The sequence below is a fragment of the Pygocentrus nattereri genome, chromosome 13 (genome assembly GCF_015220715.1).
Source record: "Pygocentrus nattereri isolate fPygNat1 chromosome 13, fPygNat1.pri, whole genome shotgun sequence".
NCBI lineage: Eukaryota > Metazoa > Chordata > Actinopteri > Characiformes > Serrasalmidae > Pygocentrus > Pygocentrus nattereri.
Genome location: NC_051223.1, coordinates 22,868,768 through 22,890,170, shown reverse-complemented (window position 1 = coordinate 22,890,170; position 21,403 = coordinate 22,868,768). Strand labels below are relative to the sequence as shown.

At 42.1% G+C, this 21,403-nt stretch overlaps 1 protein-coding gene across 1 annotated transcript in view; it reads left to right on the top strand.

Annotated features, from left to right (window-relative positions):
- The window catches only part of bahcc1b (BAH domain and coiled-coil containing 1b), a 113,118-nt gene extending 92,299 nt beyond the window's left edge, over positions 1-20,819 (top strand). The window contains 15 exon segments of the mRNA XM_037544231.1: positions 7,613-7,733; positions 8,072-8,240; positions 8,582-8,791; positions 9,648-9,812; positions 9,903-10,135; positions 10,253-10,330; positions 11,120-11,258; positions 11,839-11,956; positions 12,137-12,212; positions 16,272-16,380; positions 17,039-17,155; positions 17,292-17,441; positions 18,080-19,293; positions 19,415-19,651; positions 19,782-20,819. Of these exon segments, the coding sequence (XP_037400128.1) occupies positions 7,613-7,733; positions 8,072-8,240; positions 8,582-8,791; positions 9,648-9,812; positions 9,903-10,135; positions 10,253-10,330; positions 11,120-11,258; positions 11,839-11,956; positions 12,137-12,212; positions 16,272-16,380; positions 17,039-17,155; positions 17,292-17,441; positions 18,080-19,293; positions 19,415-19,651; positions 19,782-19,991 (3,346 nt within the window). The 3' untranslated portion in view covers positions 19,992-20,819.
- The last annotated feature ends 584 nt before the right edge of the window (positions 20,820-21,403 follow it).

Below are 21,403 nucleotides of genomic sequence, written 5' to 3'. Positions count from 1 at the left end.
TCCAGGCCTTAGACATTTTGATAAACTCAGTCAAACCAGTTTACCCTACCTGATTAAGAAAACTCCTATTTTATTATGGGCCAAGCTGATTAGTGGAGCACTAATGAGAAGCAGGAGCTGGAGCTTAATTACACATGCTTTACCCACTCTGCATTTATCCATGCCATTAATAATGCCCTCCGCCAAATAAAACAAATGACAACTTCCTGTCGTAAAGTCCTGTTTTGGAGTGCCTCAAAGGGAGAGGGAAGCACAGCAGAGTGCCGGCTTTCTATTTGTGGTTGATATGTGATATTTAAATATTTTTCATGTCAAACAAATTCAGCTATTGTTGAGTAATCTAAGACTAAGTGTTGGCCTTATCACAAACACTGAGGATTGTAGAAAGCAGGGCAATCTTGACTGTAATTTCAAAGTGGAATTCTCTCTCTCTCTCTCTTGTGGAGTGTTGCATCCCCAGTCAGAGTGTTGCAGACATGGGCTGTAAGAGATCAGAGGTCATTAGGAGAGATTAGCAGTGCCAACAGGTCATCATGCCATTGCCACCAAGCTCAAATCTGTGAAGCAGGGCTGTCATGTAATTTGCACGTGTGACATCTTTCATTCACCACATGCCGGGATGACACTCTTCCATTCGTACGTTTGAGGATCAAACGTTCATGCATAGGGACCAGATAGATCACTTCTATTTTATTTCCATACTTTTAACTTGCATTATTCCTACTGTCACTGGCAAATGGGGCCTGAGAAAGTTTGACAGCTTTTAAAAAAATATGAACTGCCGAATGAAAGACAGTCTCCATATGAAATTCAAAGCTGAATTGTTTTATTGAGTGAAAAGCATTTGAACATGTTTTGTTTTATTATTTATATATATATATATATATATATATATATATATATATATATATATATATATATATATATATATATATATAATATACACACACACATACATACACTGCTCAAAAAATAAAGGGAACACTCAAATAACACATCCTAGATCTGAATGAATGAAATATTCTCATTAAATACTTTGTTCTGTAAAAAGTTGAATGTGCTGACAACAAAATCATCAATGGAAATCAAATGTATTAACCAATGTAGGCCTGGATTTGGAGTCACACACAAAATTAAAGTGGAAAAACACACTACAGGCTGATCCAACTTTGATGTGATGTCCTTAAAACAAGTCAAAACGAGGCTCAGTATTGTGTGTGGCCTCCACGCCTGGGCATGCACCTGATGAGGTGGCGGATGGTCTCCTGAGGGATCTCCTCCCAGACCTGGAATGAAGCATCCGCCAACTCCAGGGACAGTCTGTGGTGCAACGTGGCGTTGGTGGATGGAGCGAGACATGATGACCCAGATGTGCTCAATCGGATTCAGGTCTGGGGAACGGGCGGGCCAGTCCATAGCTTCAATGCCTTCATATTGCAGGAACTGCTGACACACTCCAGCCACATGAGGTCTAGCATTGTCCTGCATTAGGAGGAACCCAGGGCCAACCGCACCAGCATATGGTCTCACAAGGGGTCTGAGGATCTCGTCTCGTTACCTAATGACAGTCAGGCCACCTCTGGCGAGCACATGGAGGACTGTGTGACCCTCCAAAGAAATGCCACTCCACACCATTACTGACCCACTGCCAAACCGGTCATGCTGAAGGATGTTGCAGGCAGCAGATCGCTCTCCACGGCATCTCCAGACTCTGTCACGTCTGTCACATGCTCAGTGTGAACCTGCTTTCATCTGTCAAGAGCACAGGGCGCCAGTGGCGAATTTGCCAATCCTGGTGTTCTCTGGCAAATGCCAAGCGTCCTGCACGGTGTTGGGCTGTGAGCACAACCCCCATCTGTGGACGTCAGGCCCTCATACCATCCTCATGGAGTCGGTTTCTAACCGTTTGTGCAGACACATGCACACTTGTGGCCTGCTGGAGGTCATTTTGCAGGGCTCTGGCAGTGCTCCTCTTGTTCCTCCTTGCACAAAGGCGGAGGTAGCGGTCCTGCTGCTGGGTTGTTGCCCTCCTATGGCCTCCTCCACGTCTCCTGGTGTACTGGCCTGTCTCCTGGTAGCGCCTCCAGCCTCGGGACACTACACTGACAGACACAGCAAACCTTCTTGCCACAACTCGCATTGATGTGCCATCCTGCACTACCTGAGCCAATTGTGTGGGTTGTAGAGTCCGTCTCATGCTACCACAAGTGTGAAAGCACCACCAACATTCAAAAGTGACCAAAACATCAGCCAGAAAGCAGAGGTACTGAGAAGTGGCCTCTGGTCCCCACCTGCAGAACCACTCCTTTATTGAGTGTGTCTTGCTAATCGTCAATGATTTCTACCTGTTGTCTATTCCATTTGCACAACAGCATGTGAAATTGATTGTCAATCAGTGTTGCTTCCTAAGTGGACAGTTTGATTTCACAGAAGTTTGATTTACTTGGAGTTATATTGTGTTGTTTAAGTGTTCCCTTTATTTTTTTTGAGCAGTGTATGTACACAGTGTGTGTACGTGTGTGTGTGTGCGTGTGTGTGTGACAAAATACACATTTTGTCTTGAATTTTCACAAAAACAAACACACACATATACACACACACACACACACACAGGCCCTGTTCTATTATGCTTCACAAAGCCAGGTCCATAAAGACTTGGTTTGTGGAACTTGGAATAACCTGGAACAATAATTGCAAGCCAGGCCTTCTTGTCCAATATCAGCACCTGACCTCACAAACTGAATTGGCAGATCCCACAGACGTATTCCAAAATAACGGTCAGGTGTCCGTATAGTGTATAGTAGCGGTTTGAAAAATCTCCTTTTTTGTCTATTTAAAAAAATTTGGCATAATTTGAAAATGGCAGCTGAACTTTACATTGTGTGAATAACTTTTGGTGATTGGATCAATGGCTCAGAATGACTTAAGACAGAAATATCTGTACATAAACTTACATGATTTTTGTTGTAAAGTTACCATTTTGGAGACACAAGGTTTTGTTCAGACAGTTGCAATATATAAAATACACATGGGATATGAGTATAATGCTATGTAAAACAAGTATGTTTTTATACCTTATGCAAGAAGTGAATTTTATGTGCAGACCGAAAAGCTGGAACTCCAGTAACTTGATTATACCTCTTCAAAGAAGAGGGGAAAAACCTGCTAACACAGCCACTGCTACTATTTCTCTCTCTCTCTCTATTCTCTCTCTCTCTCTCTCTCTCTCTCTCTCTCCTCTCTCTCTCTCTCCCCCCAATCAATCCGCTGCTCTGAATGGCATTACTGTGTAATCCTGACCTCTCTTAGGAGAAGGGCCTTTGTAATTAGGGGGCTGTGAATTCTCAGGCAGTGTGTCTGAAACACCCACCCCCTTCTCTGTACGTACGTACACACACACGCACACGCTCTCTGCTCCCACCCCGCTTGGCTGCTAACAGCAGGAATGTGACTCGGGGTTGACACAGGGGCTGGGGAGGGGTCGTCGCGGGTCAAGAGGTCAGGAGGCCGTAGCCGGGTGGCGACAGGCGGAGCGGGGGCAGGGCCGCTTCTGTCAGCTCTGCTCACACACTGAGCTTTAATAGGCAGCCCCGCCACGGCCCCCTCACCGTGCCCAAACAATCAGCCAGCGAAGCTCGCTCCAGAGCCGGTGTCAGGTTACGCTCGAGTTTCCACGGCGACCTGCTCTCTTGTGGCATTGGGGAGGTTTAGACACTCTGTACTGTATTCAAATGCAGTAGACGTAGAATACAGATGCACTTTGTGTCAAAGAAAGAATACTTTCCTCGCACAGAGCAGAGTTCCATTCTTTTTTCTTCAGATAAGAAAAAGCCCCTTTCTGGCCCCTAATGGCCACTGTGTGAGTGAATATGGAAGCTGTGGTGCCGTAGGTGGGGATGAAAAGAAAGCCAGGCTGAAGAGCAGCATGCCTGTGCTGAGAGAGAGAGAGAGAGAGATAAATATTGGTCTCTTTGACATGAATTGTATAAATGGTTGCTAGTCTTATTGTATAGTAAAAAATAAAAATAGTTTTAAAAAGTGGAGATTTGGGTATGACTAAAATGATATTTTATTAATGTGAAAATGATGTACACATTTGAATCAAATTTAATGTAATTTAATATAATGTGCCACTGTCGTCAGCGTGTCCTCTTACTGATTGGTCCTGGCTCTTTTTAGCTTTGCTTTGTTTAAAGGAATTATTTTTGTGGGGGGGAGTGTAGGGGCCAGAGTTATTGGAGTTGTTTTATGGGCTTCCTAGCAGTGTAGTTGGGGGTGGTGGTGGGGTACTTGGATTGGGTATCAGGGCTAGATGGTTGCATCTATGCTGAGTGCGATGGCGGTCGATAGAGGTTAGTGTCTATCGATCCAGCCCTGCAGCTCAGGTCATCCAACAGACTCCCTTAGGACTGTACTCTTTCTTTCTCTCTCTCTTTCTTTCTCTCTCTCTCTCTAGCTCTCTCTCTCTCTCTCTCTCTCTCTCTCATTATCTCTCAATACCATCTCCTTCTATTTCACATACTCTTCTCTCATTTCCATTGTAGTTGTATGCTGGAATCTCTTTCTCTCTTTACCACTTTTTCTTTCTGAACCCTTTTTTTTTGGTAAGAGATGGGCTGTGTTTGGTACCTGTCAGGCAGGCAACTGATGATGCAGGTTGGTGTGTGTGTGTGAGTTTATGGGCGTATGTTACATGCAGGTGTTTACATTCATGTCAGCAGTGGAGAAAACTGCAGACAATTTTCTTCATTTTTCTGTCATTCTGAATCAAGTTTGTCCTGCTGTTTCTGCACACGGTGCACAAGTAGTGTCGTCTTCTTTTTTGCTTATTTTTCTCAGTGGGATTATCAGCTACTGTGGGCACATGCTCTGGCTACATTTTACAGAAAGCAGTTTCTTGTGTGCTAAAGTAAGCTTCCCCACTGAGTTTTTTGGACTGCACTCCATGCTCTACCTCCCCACACCCCCCCCCCCCCCCCCCCCCCCCCACCCCCCCCCACCCATCTGTCCTGGCCATGAATCTCCTGGCTCTCTCTGCAGGCAAGCCCCCCTCCCTACCACATCTCCGCTCCTTTCTGGGGGCCTGGTGGAGGTTCTTTGTAGCAGGGCTGGGGGGCATGAGGGCTTTCTGGGTACAGAGGACACTGATGCCTTCTGACAGCACTGGCCAGAGTAAACGGCAGCCAGCCAGCACTAAGACAGCTGAGCGGAAGAACGAAGCGCAACACAGCCAACGCTGTCCTCTTTTGGGCCCGTGTGTGTGTGCAAGTGTGGTTCTGTCTGTGTATTCAAGCAAGGGTTATATCCCTCAGTATATCTATAAGCATGCAATCTTTTTTCTGTTGTCATGTTCCCCTGAGAGTGTATGTTGTGCTGGTTTAGTGCTGTGTTCCAAATGCCTCTTCACACATATGCTGCCTTCATTTGCTCTTCGGAGAGTCCTTTGTGTTTTTTTCAATCACAAACACATTTAACAAGTCGACTTCATTGTAAATTTCTTAGCAATGCAGAAAGATCCTTTTGAAAATGTGTCAACAGGTTCTGATTGCTTTGATTTATTTTTCATGTACTTTTACTGAACAAGTTACTCGGATCTCACAGAAAAGCATCATTCGATAATTGTGCAAAACAAAAGGAAAATATTTATTTACAGCTAATAGACAATACAGCAACCATGTGAACTAGTACGCAATTGTTAACCCAGCAATCATCAGTTGCTGATGTAAACATTTATAAAAGAGGTTTTAGACAAGTGTTTATGAGATGAGAAATAGCTAAAAGACTGTCGTTATATAAAACTGACTTGAGATTTTGAAACATTTAGAGAATGTATTCTACCAGAGGTACTATGACCATGTATTTCAAGACAAATTACTGCGTACTCCCATCCAAAAAAAAAAAAACTAAGATATTCAGAAGAATTTGTTTCTTCTTTTTGCTTCTTTCCATGCTCACTGAAAGGTGAGAATAGTGAAAAGCAACACTGTCCAAAATGAAGCCCAAGACAGGGTTTGTCAGTAGAGAAATTTGTAATAGATTTATACAGATAGATTTATATGTCAGTCTTACCTAATGAGGTTTTTAAATATTTGTACAGTAAATGCCACAGTGTGGCGACTTAGAATTACATTTGATCCTTCTTCAGCCTTCTGTCATGGACACGTTCAGCATGGAATGAATGGCAAGGCCTTCTGTTTAAGCCCCTTTGACATAGCCTGTATCTACTGATATGCTCAAACCTGGAGTTTGGCATCAATTTGGACCGTGTTGCCCTCCACCAATCACATCTGTGTTTCAGGAGTATAGAAGAAACAAGTGTAAAATGTTTGTTTCTCATTATGTTATTTTGAGTGAAATATTTTCTTTGTTTCTTGGGATTTGTTTTTTGCAGGGCTTATGCAGTATATTGCACTGAAATGTATCTCTGGTAAATAATCTGTTTGTCATTATGATATTCTGACAGTTTGGCACATTCTAAAACTCTTGATTGTATGATGTAGTGTTTGACAATGAAGTTATAGACAGTTATATTAAAGAATATGGTTAGCTAGTTAGCTAATTGGATGGAGTCTAGTGTCTTCCTAACATTTCCATCATTATAAAGAGATTTTAGTCTGGAGCATGATTAGCTAGTCAACTAGCCAGATCTAATTTGGTATCTTCCTAACATTTTCCCAATTGTGGAGATGTGCATTATGCAACCAATGATTGCAAATGTAAGCAAATGCTTAATGTTGTATATGAGCGTACATGTTCAGTGTGTAGAATACTGATAGACCTTTTGCATGGGGCACTGCTGCGGTTGTCTGTTTTGTTGTGTGCCAGCAGTCGCTAGGACATTGGGGCATGGCATTCACCAACCACACGCCACTATAGCCTCTGACACCAGCCTGCCAATCTTTCCAGCGTGATTGACAGGCCATCTGACAGCAGCCCCGCCCCTCCGAGCAGTGACTAAGGCGAGCCTGTGGTGGCTTTGAAGTGGCTGTCTGCAGCGGTGGGGGGTGGGGGGGCAAAAATGCTGACACTCGCACACAGCAAAACGAGAGCCCAGCCATAGGCCGCATGGAGTGTGTGTAAGCTCAACCCAATTTCAATTTAATAGGTCTGCTAGATGGCTGGCAGACATACACACACATACACACACTTGCTCACTCATTCACTCACGCTCAGTAGCCCTCCCGAAGGCCACTGAATTGTGCTCCTTTGTATGGGAAGAGATGCATTGATATGGTAATAAGAAAGAGAGGGGCTTGTATTAATGTAATGCCGGAATCCACTGCCCTAAAACCATTGGTGCTGAATGAAGAAAAAGAGTGATAAAATAGGCAGAGGGAGAAACAAGAGGGGAAAAAAAGAACAAACAAAATTATGAGTGGGAGGTTGCTTAACCAGCACTTCACTCAGATATTTCTCGGTTTGCCGTCAGATCCCAATTTTTCAAGCATGCGGCAGGGAAAGGGGCCCCTGCCTCTCCATTCATCAAAGGCTGAAAAGAGGGTTATTAGAAAGCCACGAAGAGGGAAGGCAAGCCCTCCGCTCCCCTCTGATCTCTCCTTTTCATCCCTCACTCCCCACTCCGCTCATGAATTCTCTCTGTTGTGATGGACAGGTCGGCGGGAGCAGGGCCCGGCCTGCTGGCTGCGGATGAGGACATGGCTGGAGGTGGGGACAAACACAGGAAGAGGAAAAAGATGGCCAATAGCACTTACCACCACATCAACGGCACACAGGTGACTGGACTGTTGTTGCCCAGTAAGAATCAATTGTCCTCTTGAGCAGTTACAGCTTGCTCAGTGGTTTTAAATGTGAAATGGGGAAGAAAAATATAGTGTGTGTGTGTGTGTGTGTGTATATATATATATATATATATATATATATATATATATATATATATATATATATATATATTTTTTTTTTTTTTTTTTTTTTTTTTACACAGTATTAAGATAGTATGGAGACAAAGCTCATAATAGTCTTCCAAGGGTATTTCTTCTCTGTCCTTCACTCTCCCCTTGCCCACTCTCCTTCTTTTACTCTTTCTTCATCTTTTTTTTTTCTTCAATTGAAGGCTCCCTGCAGACAGAGAGGCAGGCCAAGACTGCTGAGCTCCAAGCAGAAAGCCAAAGCTAAGCGTGGTTCCAGAGTGGAGAGCATGCTGTGTCACAGAGAGAAGGCTTCTTGTGGCCCTTCTGCAGAGAATACCCATAACAACAAGACTGGAGGCCAGAGTGACACAGGTATACACACAGAACACTGCCACTCAGGCCACTGTCTATGAGAGAAATAAAACCAAAATCATAAACAAACGCTGGAATGTTATATGAGCATGACAAAGTAATAAAGGGTTTGGAAAGCAATTATCATATTGTCATCCTTTTAATTATTTCAAGTAACAAAGTGGGCCTCACTGCATAAATTTTCCATGGATATGATTTGTCCTTCAAAACAGTTGTTGCAGCAATCAATCAAAATCTTCTCCCATTGAAGCAATACCAGAAGACCATTGCAAGTAATTCATCGGTTAGTCTTTATTTATTATTAATTTTTAAAATTAACTTTTTGTGGCCCTACTCAACAGGGAGTACTGAGACAGGAGTCAGTCAGAATTTAGAGAGTCAGCGGATAATGATGCGAAGAGGACAGAAGGCAAAGGTCACCCTGGGTCTGGCGTCATCTCACCTGCAGCCTCAAGCGCAGCAAATGCTGCCCAACGCGGCCTTGTCCAGCAGCATGCAGGAGACGACAGCGAAGGACATCTCTCCTTTGGACAGCGAGGTGTCCGAGCCAGGTGAGTTATGGCCTATCTGCAGAGGGAATGAGATGTATCCCACCATGTCGTCTAGCGGACCCCCACCATCCTTGCTCATCTGTCACGCCGTTAAAAATATTAACGACTTCTCCTCCGGCATGCCTCCCCAAAACCTGAGCTGCAATGTGAGCTGCCATTGCACTGATTTTAGAATGTCACACCCTGTGAGGGAAAAAAGCTGGGACAGATCAAACCCTCTAACCTGCTCTGCTACATGACTTAATCAGCACAATGAAAAATAATGGTCCGTAAGTGAACAAAGTGAGGATGAAGCCATAACTGTAATGAATGTTAATATGAGCTAAGCCTGTGGTTCAGCCGAGCCTTGTTGTTGGCGCTGTGTTAATTACCCTGAAAGTTATCTTTTCACATTTCACAGGCATGCAAGAGTGTTGACGAGTGCCCTGTAAGTGACAAGTGTGTCGGCACTGTGTTGACACTTGACACTGTTGCTACTGTGCCATCTCTGCTCTATGCGAGACACGTTGTCCACAGTGGGCTACTGCCAATAGAGATCTGTGACTCTAGAGCATGGGTGTGTGTGTATGTGTATGTGGTTGCGGGCCAGAGATGGGGCAGCTAATAGTGGGTGGTCAGTGAACGCCTAGTGGTCAAACCTGTCAGTGACTTGGCCACAATGACTGTCACAGTTCCTGTGAACGTTGACAACTATAGCCACATTTGGCTCACATAATGTGAACTTTGCTAAGTATCGAACAAATCATACAGTGAGAAGAGTCATCACAGTGCTTTTACAGTAATTGCCTTCGATGCCCTCTGAGTATTGAAGCCCAGTCAGGATGTCAATCCATTAAATCGATTCTTCATCCCACAGAGGAGGAAGATGATGGCGTCTATGACAGCGAAGAAGTGCCAGAGGACATCAAGAATCTATCTTCTAAAGAGCAGCTGTCCGGAGCTGGCGGTCCCTCCTCATTCTCCACAGTCGAGCCGGAAGCTGGTCAGAAAGTCAAGAGCAAGAAGGAGAGACAAGGCCTTGGTAAATACTGCATACTTTCAGACAGAGTTTAAATTAAATTTAAAGACCAGATCATAACTACTTTCTCTTTCCCCCCTTTTTTTCCTTCAGGGTCTGCGAATATGAGACATGCCAAGAGGGAGGTGAAGAACAGAAGGAAGGCCCCCTGTAGGCCAGCACTAGTCAGTGCAGAGAGGAATAATTTACAGGTGAAGAAGAGACCAAGCGGGCTCAGGTGGAGAGAAGGTTCACAAGAGAGCAGCATTTATCCTAATAGCGTGCTAAAATCCATGCCTTGTCAACTGGAGAGGACAACTAGGAAGGGTGCCATAGTCCTTGGAAAGGTCAGTAGAGCACTTTCCTCAAATATGTATTATTTTGCAATGGGGTTGTTTTAGTCCTAACCAGAGTTATATTGCTTTTTACATAATTACTGTTTATTTATGTCTTGTGAATTTCAGAGGAGAAACTGTTGGCTAGAAACTGTGCCATCTCAAAGTGATGCCATCATCTGGAACCGAAAGATCAAAAACCAACAGGTGAGGGATGCTGTCATGGATTTCAGTGTGCATAAATTATGTGTTATGCAGCTTACGGAATGCAGCAGTAGCACCCCATAGCGATCAGTATTGTCCTGTTACTACAGCGGCCTATATCTCACCGATTTGCCCTCATGGTAGCCATAAAAAACTCATCGTGCTGAGAGGGATTATGCAACCTCGCGTGTTTCGAACCATCACGGCCTCTCATAAATCTGCCCACAATAAAGATAAGATGGGATCCGCCTGCTAATTCACAGGCTGAATCATGCATTGTCTAAATAAAACAGTCAATAGTTTTAAGATTTACCACAGAGGCGTCAAGGCTGTCACCCTCGGCCTTCTGTGAGGTCATCATCAAGGTGTCGCAAGAGGACTTTGACTGCCCAATCAGAGGGCATGTAGAGGGGAATTCCTGATCCCCGCAAGGAAACGGATAAAGAACAAAGCCGTAGGCCTACTCACACATCATTCATCACCTATGCCTTGCCCTAGAGACACAGTAGTAAAATGGAAACAAGACATCTTCTGCAATGGCAAAACCTCTGTCACTAGAATATATGGTGTTGCTTTTGAGCAATGCCGGAATTGCACACAAGAATAAACCTGTTATGGATGCCTAGAATGGGCTAATAGTGTATTTGTGCATAAAGTAGTTCTGAGCAATAGTGTATAATTCTCTTAAATGTGTGCTAACATAAACGTGTTTGCATACTCGTGCATATATGCGTGTGTGAGTGCTGGGTTACGCTCGGAGGCTCACGCTCTGGTTTGTGACCACATTAATAGACCAAAGGGCGAGCCATGAGCCAGCTGCTAGAGAGCTTCACTGCAGACGAGGGATTCCACATGGATGATGATAGCAGCTTCTCAGAAGGAGAGGAGGAGGAAGAAGAGGAAAGGCATGAAAATAGGAACATAGTGGCAGGTGAGCAAGCTCTTAAGCCCACCCACAACACACTTGGAAAAATTAGACTGATTTTGCTCTTATCCATGCTTCACACTTGACAAGCAATGCAAGCTCACACACTAAACAAACAATTGTGGGGACTTTTTTACTGTGATAAAATAGATCAACATATTTCTTAGGAATCTTATATTATACAAATGTACCGCATTCTTATGAACATCTTTGTCAGATTGAGTCAGGTACCCATGTCCTGCATATTTTAGTATCTTCAATGCTTTTTAGGATTTAGGAACCAGTGTTAAGAACCACTGCATTACATAATTAGTGGGGTAATACTCGTTCCTCTGTATGACAGCAAATCATTTATTACTACAATCAGTTTAGTCCTCTTTGTAAACAGAACAGCTACCAGATGGCATGGATAATATTGCCCTGGTCCAACAAAAAGATAATCAAAAGGAAAATAGAAGCTAAATAGAAGCTTTGAGCTTTACATGATGCATTAATCCAGACCGTCAATGACCATTATTTTCACTCCATACAACAATCAAAGTGATGATGTGACTCTTATGTGTTTATGCCTCTGTTCTTTGTCCAGCTCTGCCCAACTGCATCCTGACCAAAGAGGCTTTGCGGGATGGGCTGAAAGTGCTGATCTCTAAGGAGGACGAGCTGCTGTATGCTGCCTACGTGCATACACTGGACCTGCCTGACATGTAAGGCTCTGTAGGTTCATTTAGTGCTGCCTAATCTGTATTGTAAAATCCATGGAAATACAGTGAACAACAGAAAACACTGAAAAGGAAAAGGAAAGGAGAATGACCTTGCTATTAAAAGCATACTGAATTTACAGTAGTCTTACTCTTTGTTCCTTCCTCTGATTCTCTTTATCACAGCTACAGCATTGTCATTGAAGGTGAGAGAGGAAACAGGCCAAGGATCTACTCTCTGGAACAGCTGCTTCAGGAAGCGGTGAGACTCTTTTAAACCCTTTAATACGGACACTGTTGCGTCGTCCAAAGTAGCGTGACTCATATCAAACTCGACCACTCCTCATTTAACATCCACTCAAAACTAAAGCCATTAAGTACAAGCTATTTATTTTTCTGAGGTATTTTTGAGAACATTATATGTAAGATTATCTGATTACGAAAGGAAAGATACAGTCAGGAAAATAAATTCCAAAGCTGGAATTGTTCAAACAATTATCAAAATATATAAATAAAATGGGACACCTAATAATTGTGCAAGACTTGGTAGAACAGATGTCAAGCTCCACTTTTGCTTTGGATCTGAAAAAATCCACAGGTGTTTCTGCCCATCTTTAGACAACTTAACACTATGAGTGTGAAAGGATGTGCAGCTATCAAGAAGCCATTGCTGGAAAAAAAAGAAAAATTACAATAAAGAAGTTGTTTTTCAAATCAAACAAAGAAGTTGCTGGTGTTCTCAGAAAAATGGACTGTCCAGCCCAAAGTCCAGACCCCAACATCAGTGAATGTGATTGGGATTTTTTTGAAAATCTGAAAGCAAGTCTCCCAAAAAGAATGTAAGCTATAAATAGGTGATTAATACTGAAATATATATATTTTATTGAATCGTTGAAGCTTCTGATGTGCATTTTTTTGTACCACTGAAAAAAGAATGACGTGTACTCGGGCAAATTTGACCAATTTTAAACATCTGTGTGTGTGTGTGCATGTGTGTGTGTGTGTGTGTGTGTGTGCGTGCTTAGGCGGTTGCTTGGCTGCTAACTGTAAATTGTCATGATTGGTGCATGAAGGGTTCAAATCTGACTAAAGTCATGCAGTGCATTTTACATATGTGCGTTTTATTGCTAATTTTTTATCTCATTGAGCATAAATTCGTCCGGAGAGAAACATTCCAACATCTGGTTGTAATAAATGTGGAGAGACAGTTTGTTGAGATATGTGTGTTCTTGTGTGTCTCCTTGCATGGGGGATCCAGCATTTTTGCTAAAAGGGTCCCGGTTCATGTTTTGGCACTGCTGTCAGTGTGTCGCTCCAGGTTAGAGACTTACTTTTAATCCGGACCAGCAGTTCACTGTATTCCTCCATATACTGTTACAGGTGCTTACTGCACATGACTGTTCCCCGTTAGTTCTGCTCTGCTCCCGCAGGGAGATTTACAGGGGCGCTTGTTTTATTGTTTTATTATTTATTTATCTGTTTATTTATGAACATATTTGGGGTTGAACTGTGGGTTACACTTACACGCATAATTTATCTAAGCCGACGGGGAGAGGGGAGCTGATTATACACCGTAAACCAACAGCGCTTTGTTGGCATGCATTCATTTGAATACATTATGTGCGTTGCTTCTTTCATTCATCTCTCTCTGTCTCTGTTTCATGGTGGGGGAAAAAAAGAGACCATCTCACTGCCTGAGCGAGCTTTTGACATGAGGGACCGCCTATTGCAAGCCCAGTTCCCCATCCCCCCCAGCTTCACTCACTGACATATTAGAGACAGGAGTAGATTGTGAAGCACAATGTTTGAATTCAGCACAAAATATCTAAAGATATCACTTCATGATACAATCCACAAACCACCACAGTACATGATTATTCAAAAACAAGCAAAACAAAGAGTGACTGCCAAGGTTGAGGCTGTCATTTTTGTCTCTGTTTGCTGAAGCATATGGTTGCATATGGCAAACTCTCCTATCTCCATGATGATTACTTGTTCTTCTTAAAATGGAAGACAATTGAACAAGATTTTTTCCAAGTAATTACACATTTCAAATTGTGCATTCACTAATACATATATACATATATATATATATATATATATATATATATATATATATATATATATATATATATATATATATATATATATATATATATATGTAATATATAGTAATAATGTATATATATATATATATATATATATATATATATATATATAGTAACCCTAATTCCAATGAAGTTGGGACATTGTGTAAAACATAAATAAAAACAGAATATGATGATTTGCAAATCCTTTTCAACCCATATTCAACTGAATACACTACAAAGACAAGATATTTAATGTTCAAACGGATAAACTTTGTTTTTTGCCAATATTCACTCATTTTGAATTTGATGCCTGCAACACGTTCTAAAGAAGTTGGGACAGGGGCATGTTTACCACTGTGTTACATCACCTTTCCTTTTAACAACACTCAATAAGTATTTGGGAACTGAGGACATTAATTGTTGAAGCTTTGTAGGTGGAATTCTTTCCCATTCTTGCTTGATGTACAACTTCAGTTGCTCAACAGTCCGGGGTCTCCGTTGTCGTATTTTGCGCTTCATAATGCGCCACACATTTTCAATGGGAGACAGGTCTGGGCTGCAGGCAGGCCAGTCTAGTACCCGCACTCTTTTACTACGAAGCCACGCTGTTGTAACACGTTCAGAATGTGTCTTGCTGAAATAAGCAGGGACGTCCCTGCCTTGCCGCTTACTTGCAGAGATTTCTCCAGATTCTCTGAATCTTTTGATGATATTATGGACTGTAGATGATGAAATCCCTAAATTCCTTGCAATTGCATGTTGAGAAACGTTGTTCATAAACTGTTGGACTATTTGCTCATGCAGTTGTTCACAAAGTGATGAACCTCACCCCACCCTTGCTTGTGAACAACTGAGCCTTTCAGGGATGCTCCCTTTATACCCAATCATGACACTCACCTGTTTCCAATTAACTTGTTCATCTGTGGAATGTTCCAAATAGGTGTTTTTTGAGCATTCCTCAACTTTCCCTGTCTTTTGTTGCACCTGTCCCAACTTCTTTGGAACGTGTTGCAGGCATCAAATTCGAAATGAGTGAATATTTGCAAAAAACAATAAAGTTTATCCATTTGAACATATGTAATATACACACAACGTGCAAGGTTTTGCTCTGACAGCAGTGACATGCATGTGAAAAGCATATGCTTGCAAGCTGTATTCTCATACTGAACGATTTGAAGCCTTTTTAACCTAGCTTCCCTTGCAGCTCACTGTACTTGCAAGAACTGTGTTTTTGTCACCAGTAATCTGATCAGTCTAGTGTGTCTGGGTATGTTTGTGGGTTTATGTGCACCTGTGTGTACATATGTGTGTATCTATGTCAGTGTGTCAGCATTTTTGGTAATAGTTTGTAATTAAAAATGGATGACAAGAATGATTGTTATGAAATCAGCATACTGACCACTCACTGTATGGAGTCAATTTAACATGTTTAAATGTAGGTCACCTATCACTTGATCTTACAGACAGACAACCACCTGCCATTAAAATTACATATTGCTGCACTGATGAAAGCAAACATTTCCTAAGACATTAAAACTGGAGCCTCAGTTGCTAGATAACCGCTAGCAATCACACATTGGTGCCTCATTCACTGATATCTCTTCATTCTTTTACCGCCTTTCAGTCTCTTATCAGCTGTTTGCCTCCAACTGCCCTACCTGCAGATCTGGGCCAAGAACTAAATCTCCCACCTGCCTGCTCAGTCAAAGGGCCCCCACCACAACAACTTCGTTTGAGCCTGGCCTGAAAGAGCGCTCAGTGTACTGTCTGTGCCAGGGCAGGCTGTGTAGTAGGAGGGAAGCTGGCAGCTTCACAATAAAGTCATCGATTTAGGCTCTTTTTCCCCCCTCTTTTATTTCATTGTTCCCATGCAGACGCCCATTCATTGATGCTGATTTCCTGTCTTTTGATACCGAGTTCAGACTGAAAAAGTGTCCAGTGGAACAAAATCACAAAACAAGCTCTCAGGAGACAGGGTTGCCCATGGGCGGGCTTAGAGGGGTGTGTGAGCTGCAGTCTGTGTGAGCTTGTGTGTTGGATTTCAGTGCCATGGCACAGAGTCAACTGTATTTTTTTTGTCTAAATCCATGCATTTAATCATTCTTCCACCAACTGACTGAATTCAGCACTTGTTTTTAATATTTCATTCACTTTCTATGAGGTTTTCGATATGCTATGTTGTTCATGTTGCAAGTTTGACTGAAATACACAGTTTGTGTGCATTCTGCCAGGTTTTAGATGTGCGACTGGAGACAGTGGAGGCTCTTACTGATGGAACAAGAGTGTGTGCATATTGGAGTGAACGTTCCAGGTGTCTGTATCCTGGTTATGTCCGGAGAGGTAAAAACACGCCTCCTACACTCTCAAACACATGTGCACTTAATCCTCAGGATTTGGGAGTTATTACTTGCATTTTGGTACTAAATTGTAATTCATTGCTGTCGGGACAAATCCTCATATCTCCAAAGTGGTAACTTTACAGGAGAAAGAAAAAAACATGGGTAATTTTGAAGGGAAGTTAATGGAACAATTTTGGACCATTTCTATTGTAGGATCCATTTTTAGTGTAAAGCAATTTGCATTTTCAAATTTTGTAAAAGCATATTTTTATTATACATATTTTATTAAACAATGAGTTACGCAAAGAAGTTCAGTTTATATTCTGTGATGACAGGTAAAATTTTGTACTTTTCCCTTTTTTCAGTTTCAAGAAATCAAATGAAAAAGATGAAAATGTAGTACTGTATACACAGCAATAAATTTTGTCAAATTTAAAAGATCTCCTCTTCTACTTACAAACACAAATCTGGTACTGATTGAAAGTTAGGAATCCAAACCTCTGCTTTTTCAGTAAGAGTATAAAAATATTTAGTATCAATTTACATTGTGCTTTTGTATTTGTAAATGGCCATAACTGTGATTTCTTAGGGTTAAAAAATAAATAATTTCTGATGCTCTTGGCATACTGAAAGTTGAATGTGACTGATGTCTTGCACAGGTGGCCCTGGAGAGGAGCAGAAGGAAGGCTCTGTCATGGTGGAGTTTGATGATGGAGATCGAGGTTGGATATCTCTGCATAACATTCGCCTTCTTCCCCCTGGCTACCAAATATACTGTAAGTTTACAATACATTATGATCCTCTAATACAAGGGCAAATCAGAATCTCACAAAGAGATATATATGAACGTTTGTTTGTTTTCATCAGGTACAGATTCTTAGATGAAAATGCCATTTGATCTATGTTATGCAGGTGCAGAGCCATCTCCAGCCCTCCTGACCTCTCCAACTCGCAGAAGACGAAAGAGCTCCACTCAGGAGAAAAGTGCTCAGCAGAGTGTTATATCTTCAGAGTGGCATGGCAACACAGAACCTGGAAAGACTATCGTCATGACAAAGCCAGGTAAGTGAAAACCACTGTGGCCTACTTTTCTCCAAATACCATAGTTCTTCCAGTTCTTCAGGTTCTTTCTTAATGAATTTTCCAGGTTAAATTCCTTAAGTTCATGCAGTCTGAAGTAGTTTATAACTACATTTTCACCTGGTAACCCAGTTTCACCCAGTTATGGTTCACTGTCATTAATCTTTCTCACATAACACAGTTTCTCAATAACACTGTTTACAAACCTGCATCACTTGATGTTTGGTGAACGAGAAGAACCAGGTGTGACTGATTGAGCAAATACTATGTATATACTAAGTGAAATGGATGGAGGTGCCTGAGGGTTATGTTATGACTCTACTATAGAGTTAACAGAAATGCCTTAGGACTAACTGAAGGCTGAAATGTGCTGGTCCAACTGCTTGTAGTCATCAGATCTTATCTGAAAAGCCCAACAAAAGAACGGAATCAGATTTACCATCATTTGAAGTTCTCAGACATATTGATTTCATCCTGTTGTTCCAAGTCTTTGTGAAAGAACTTTGTTGGTCAAGAGAATGTAGCATTTGCAAATAAGTCATAATATGAATAACTGACTCAAACGCTTAATGTGTTTATTGCTAGTTCCTTTTCTGCTTTTCTCCCCTCTGACTTCACAGGAAGAACCAAATCAGTCAGTTTGTCAACAAAGAAATGTCTGTCTGAGAATGTGACTGGGAGTGCCTCCTCTCTTCTCACATGGCCAGCAGTTGCCATGTCCAAAAAGAAACCTTCCTTGGATTTGTTCCAGTTCAATGGGCTGTCCAAGAGAACTCTGAGAGAAAAGGAGACCGACATGCTTGGCCCCTTGGTCGGCTCCACCATGGCCACACCAGTGAAAGGTATCTTCAGCACGTCCTTTGAAGTTGATTCCTTTAGTAGCATTGCTAATGGTTACACTTCCTTTGGTAACCAGCAACCATCATCTGGGTTATCCCTTGGTCATAAAAGCACCTCAAACGCTCGGGGGAAGAGGACAGGAGACAGGAGAGAGTACCTGGTCAAACTGGACCATGAAGGAGTTACCTCCCCAAAGACAAAGAATGGAAAAGCACTCATGCTTCTTGGAAGTGCAGAATTTGAAACTAGAGCAGGGAGAATAGAAAAGGTCTCTGGGAACAAAGGTATGGTAGAACTGACCTCTCAGATGGACTATTCCCAACCAATGCTACTTGTAAAAGATACCAAGAGGAATGGCAGCCACATTCTCAAGGGTTCATCTGGCATGCAGAAGCAATCTCAGGGTCTAGTTCTTGGCGAGTATACAGATTATGGGTTGAACTGCCATACTGATTGCCTCAGCTCCTACTCAGACATGGATGAAGATGAAGAAGAGGAAGAAGATGCTAGAAGAGCAGCATTGCGCAACACTGGCCGTTTTCTGTCTCGTCTTTCTGTCTCCTCCTCATCCTCAGGTTCCTCTAGCTCATCAAGTTCAGGCTCGCTGTCCAGTTCTAGTGTCTGCTCCTCTGACAATGACTCATCTTACAGCTCAGATGAAGAGGAGGCATCTCAACTTCTCCTGCAGGGTTGCATGTCCTCCCGTCATGCAGTCCTCCAACAGCAGCAGCTCCAAGAGTCACCAACTGCCCTGCCACATCATGCATTTAGTGCTAAAGCCATGCATGTCAACAGCCCAAAGGCCATGGTCAACAATGGTACAAGCAAGCATCAAAAGAGAAAAGATATCCCCAGCAACTCGTCTACAGCACAATCCAAATCCTCCAAGGACTTTCCAAAAAAACAGAAGATGTCTTCTTCAGACAGACCACCAAATTCATCTTCATTTTTGCCAGCACGTCAGCTATGGAGGTGGTCTGGGAACCCTACTCAGGTGAGTCGCTCAATTATCAAGCCATGGTCATTTCTTTAATAGAATGTGTGCAGACATTTCAATACGTGAACGTCTATAAAAATTAGTTTGTCTTAAAGTGCTACTGTATATCTGTCATCAGAGACGAGGCTTAAAGGGAAAGGCTCGGAAACTCTTCTACAAGGCAATTGTACGGGGAAAAGACACGATCAGAGTGGGCGACTGTGCAGTGTTTCTATCTTCTGGCCGGCCTCATCTCCCCTATATTGGCCGCATTGAGAGCCTGTGGGAATCCTGGGCAAGCAATATGGTCGTAAAGGTGAAGTGGTTCTACCACCCAGAAGAAACTAAACTGGGCAAACGGCACCAGGATGGCAAGGTACACTTCAAACGGCTTTATCTCCTTCATGGGACTTTCCCAACAAATTCTCCTAAATTTTGTTATTATAGAACTATTTTATTATCTTGTGTTAACATGTTTATCCATTTTTCCTCTTCTGCTTTCTCAGCACGCCCTGTACCAGTCTTGTCACGAGGATGAAATGACGTCCAGACCATTTTCCCATAAGTGCCAGGTAGTTAGCCGTGCTGAATATGAGCGCCTCAGCCACATGAGGAAGCCCAACAACCACAGCCAGGACCTGTACTACCTGGCTGGAACATATGATCCCACTACTGGGCAGCTGGTCACAGCTGAAGGAGTATCAATCATCTGCTAGCATTCTGTCTTATGGATGTACTACTGAGAAATCTTGCCTCCTTGGAGGAGGTTCCTGAAAGGGCTGACAATCGATTTTTACTGTGCTCAGAATGGTTTCAGATCAAGCCCCGTAATTGGACACTAAACTGGCACTCCATGCAATGGGAGTTAGAGTTGCTGGCAATTGTCTTTGCTGCAGCACCTCACTCATCTTGGCTTTTGTAGTCAGAACTTCATAGAGTAATAGGTCCTTAATGGGTGACAACTGGGGGATGACACCCTACAGACTCAACAGCCAAGGAATGATATTTTAGTTCTCAGTGAAAATGAGGCACTGGACGTATTCTAAGTGGTATATTTATACTGAACGTCTTGAGGCAGATGTGAAACGCAGATTCACTCTTCTGGAAACCCTGAATAGAGCTGTATTATCTTACACTGGTCATCGTAATCAACTTTACTTCACGAGGACTTTTGTATCTCAACTGGACCAAAACTGTGGCATAATGTATGTTTGTGTATGAGTGTGTGTATGAGAGTGTGTGAGAGTGTGTATGCAGGTGCATGTGTACACACTCACAAAGACATGAAGCTGGGTGTCACCCTGAAGACTCAAAACCCTTCATGGCACTTCAAGTCAAGATTGCCACTGTCCTCGGTGCACAGCCCAGTCTATTGACGTGTTCTGGGCATCCAGGGATTTTCCAGAGATTTTTTAATGCCCAGATAACTAAACATTAAAATAATTTTAAGTTAATTTTTTTTCCAATCAAGCCATACACTTCAGTACCTCTTGCTTACTGTATCCTCTTATTCAGGTGTATAGTTGTAAAATTGTTTTATTTGATGTGTGTGTATATATATATATATATATATATATATATATATATATATATATATAAAATCTATAAATATATATAAATATAAAAAGGTATAAACTGTAAATATAATATAAATGAAGAGAGAACTCTATTCCTCTTTATTGCTCTTGATTGTGTTATTTTTTTAATGAGAGAACTATTAAGTTTGATTGGGATCTTTGTTTTGCTTTGAGAGGATGTGTGATCGAAGAGACGCCATCCCTGCACTGTACCTGACCTGTTCTCTGGCAACTGGGTCATGAGGAGTTATACTGCAAAGGTGGGGCTGAACAGTCCTCACAAATTTTGAGTAACTAATGGGGAATAGGCTATGTGTGTCCATTTATGATCATTTTCCATTCTGCTTTTTTTTTTCTTGTTTAGCCTCATCTCCTGTTTCATTTGCGTCTTATGTTGTCCTCTGTGAGTTATGAGTAGAACAAAGGCTACAAAAGCTCTTAAGGTAGTCAAGATATATAAAGAATGTCAAAAGGTCACTGAATTGCCAGATCCATACAGTATGTTGTAAAGAGTTTTGCTCTAATAGATAGAAATCCGGCCTCCCAAATAC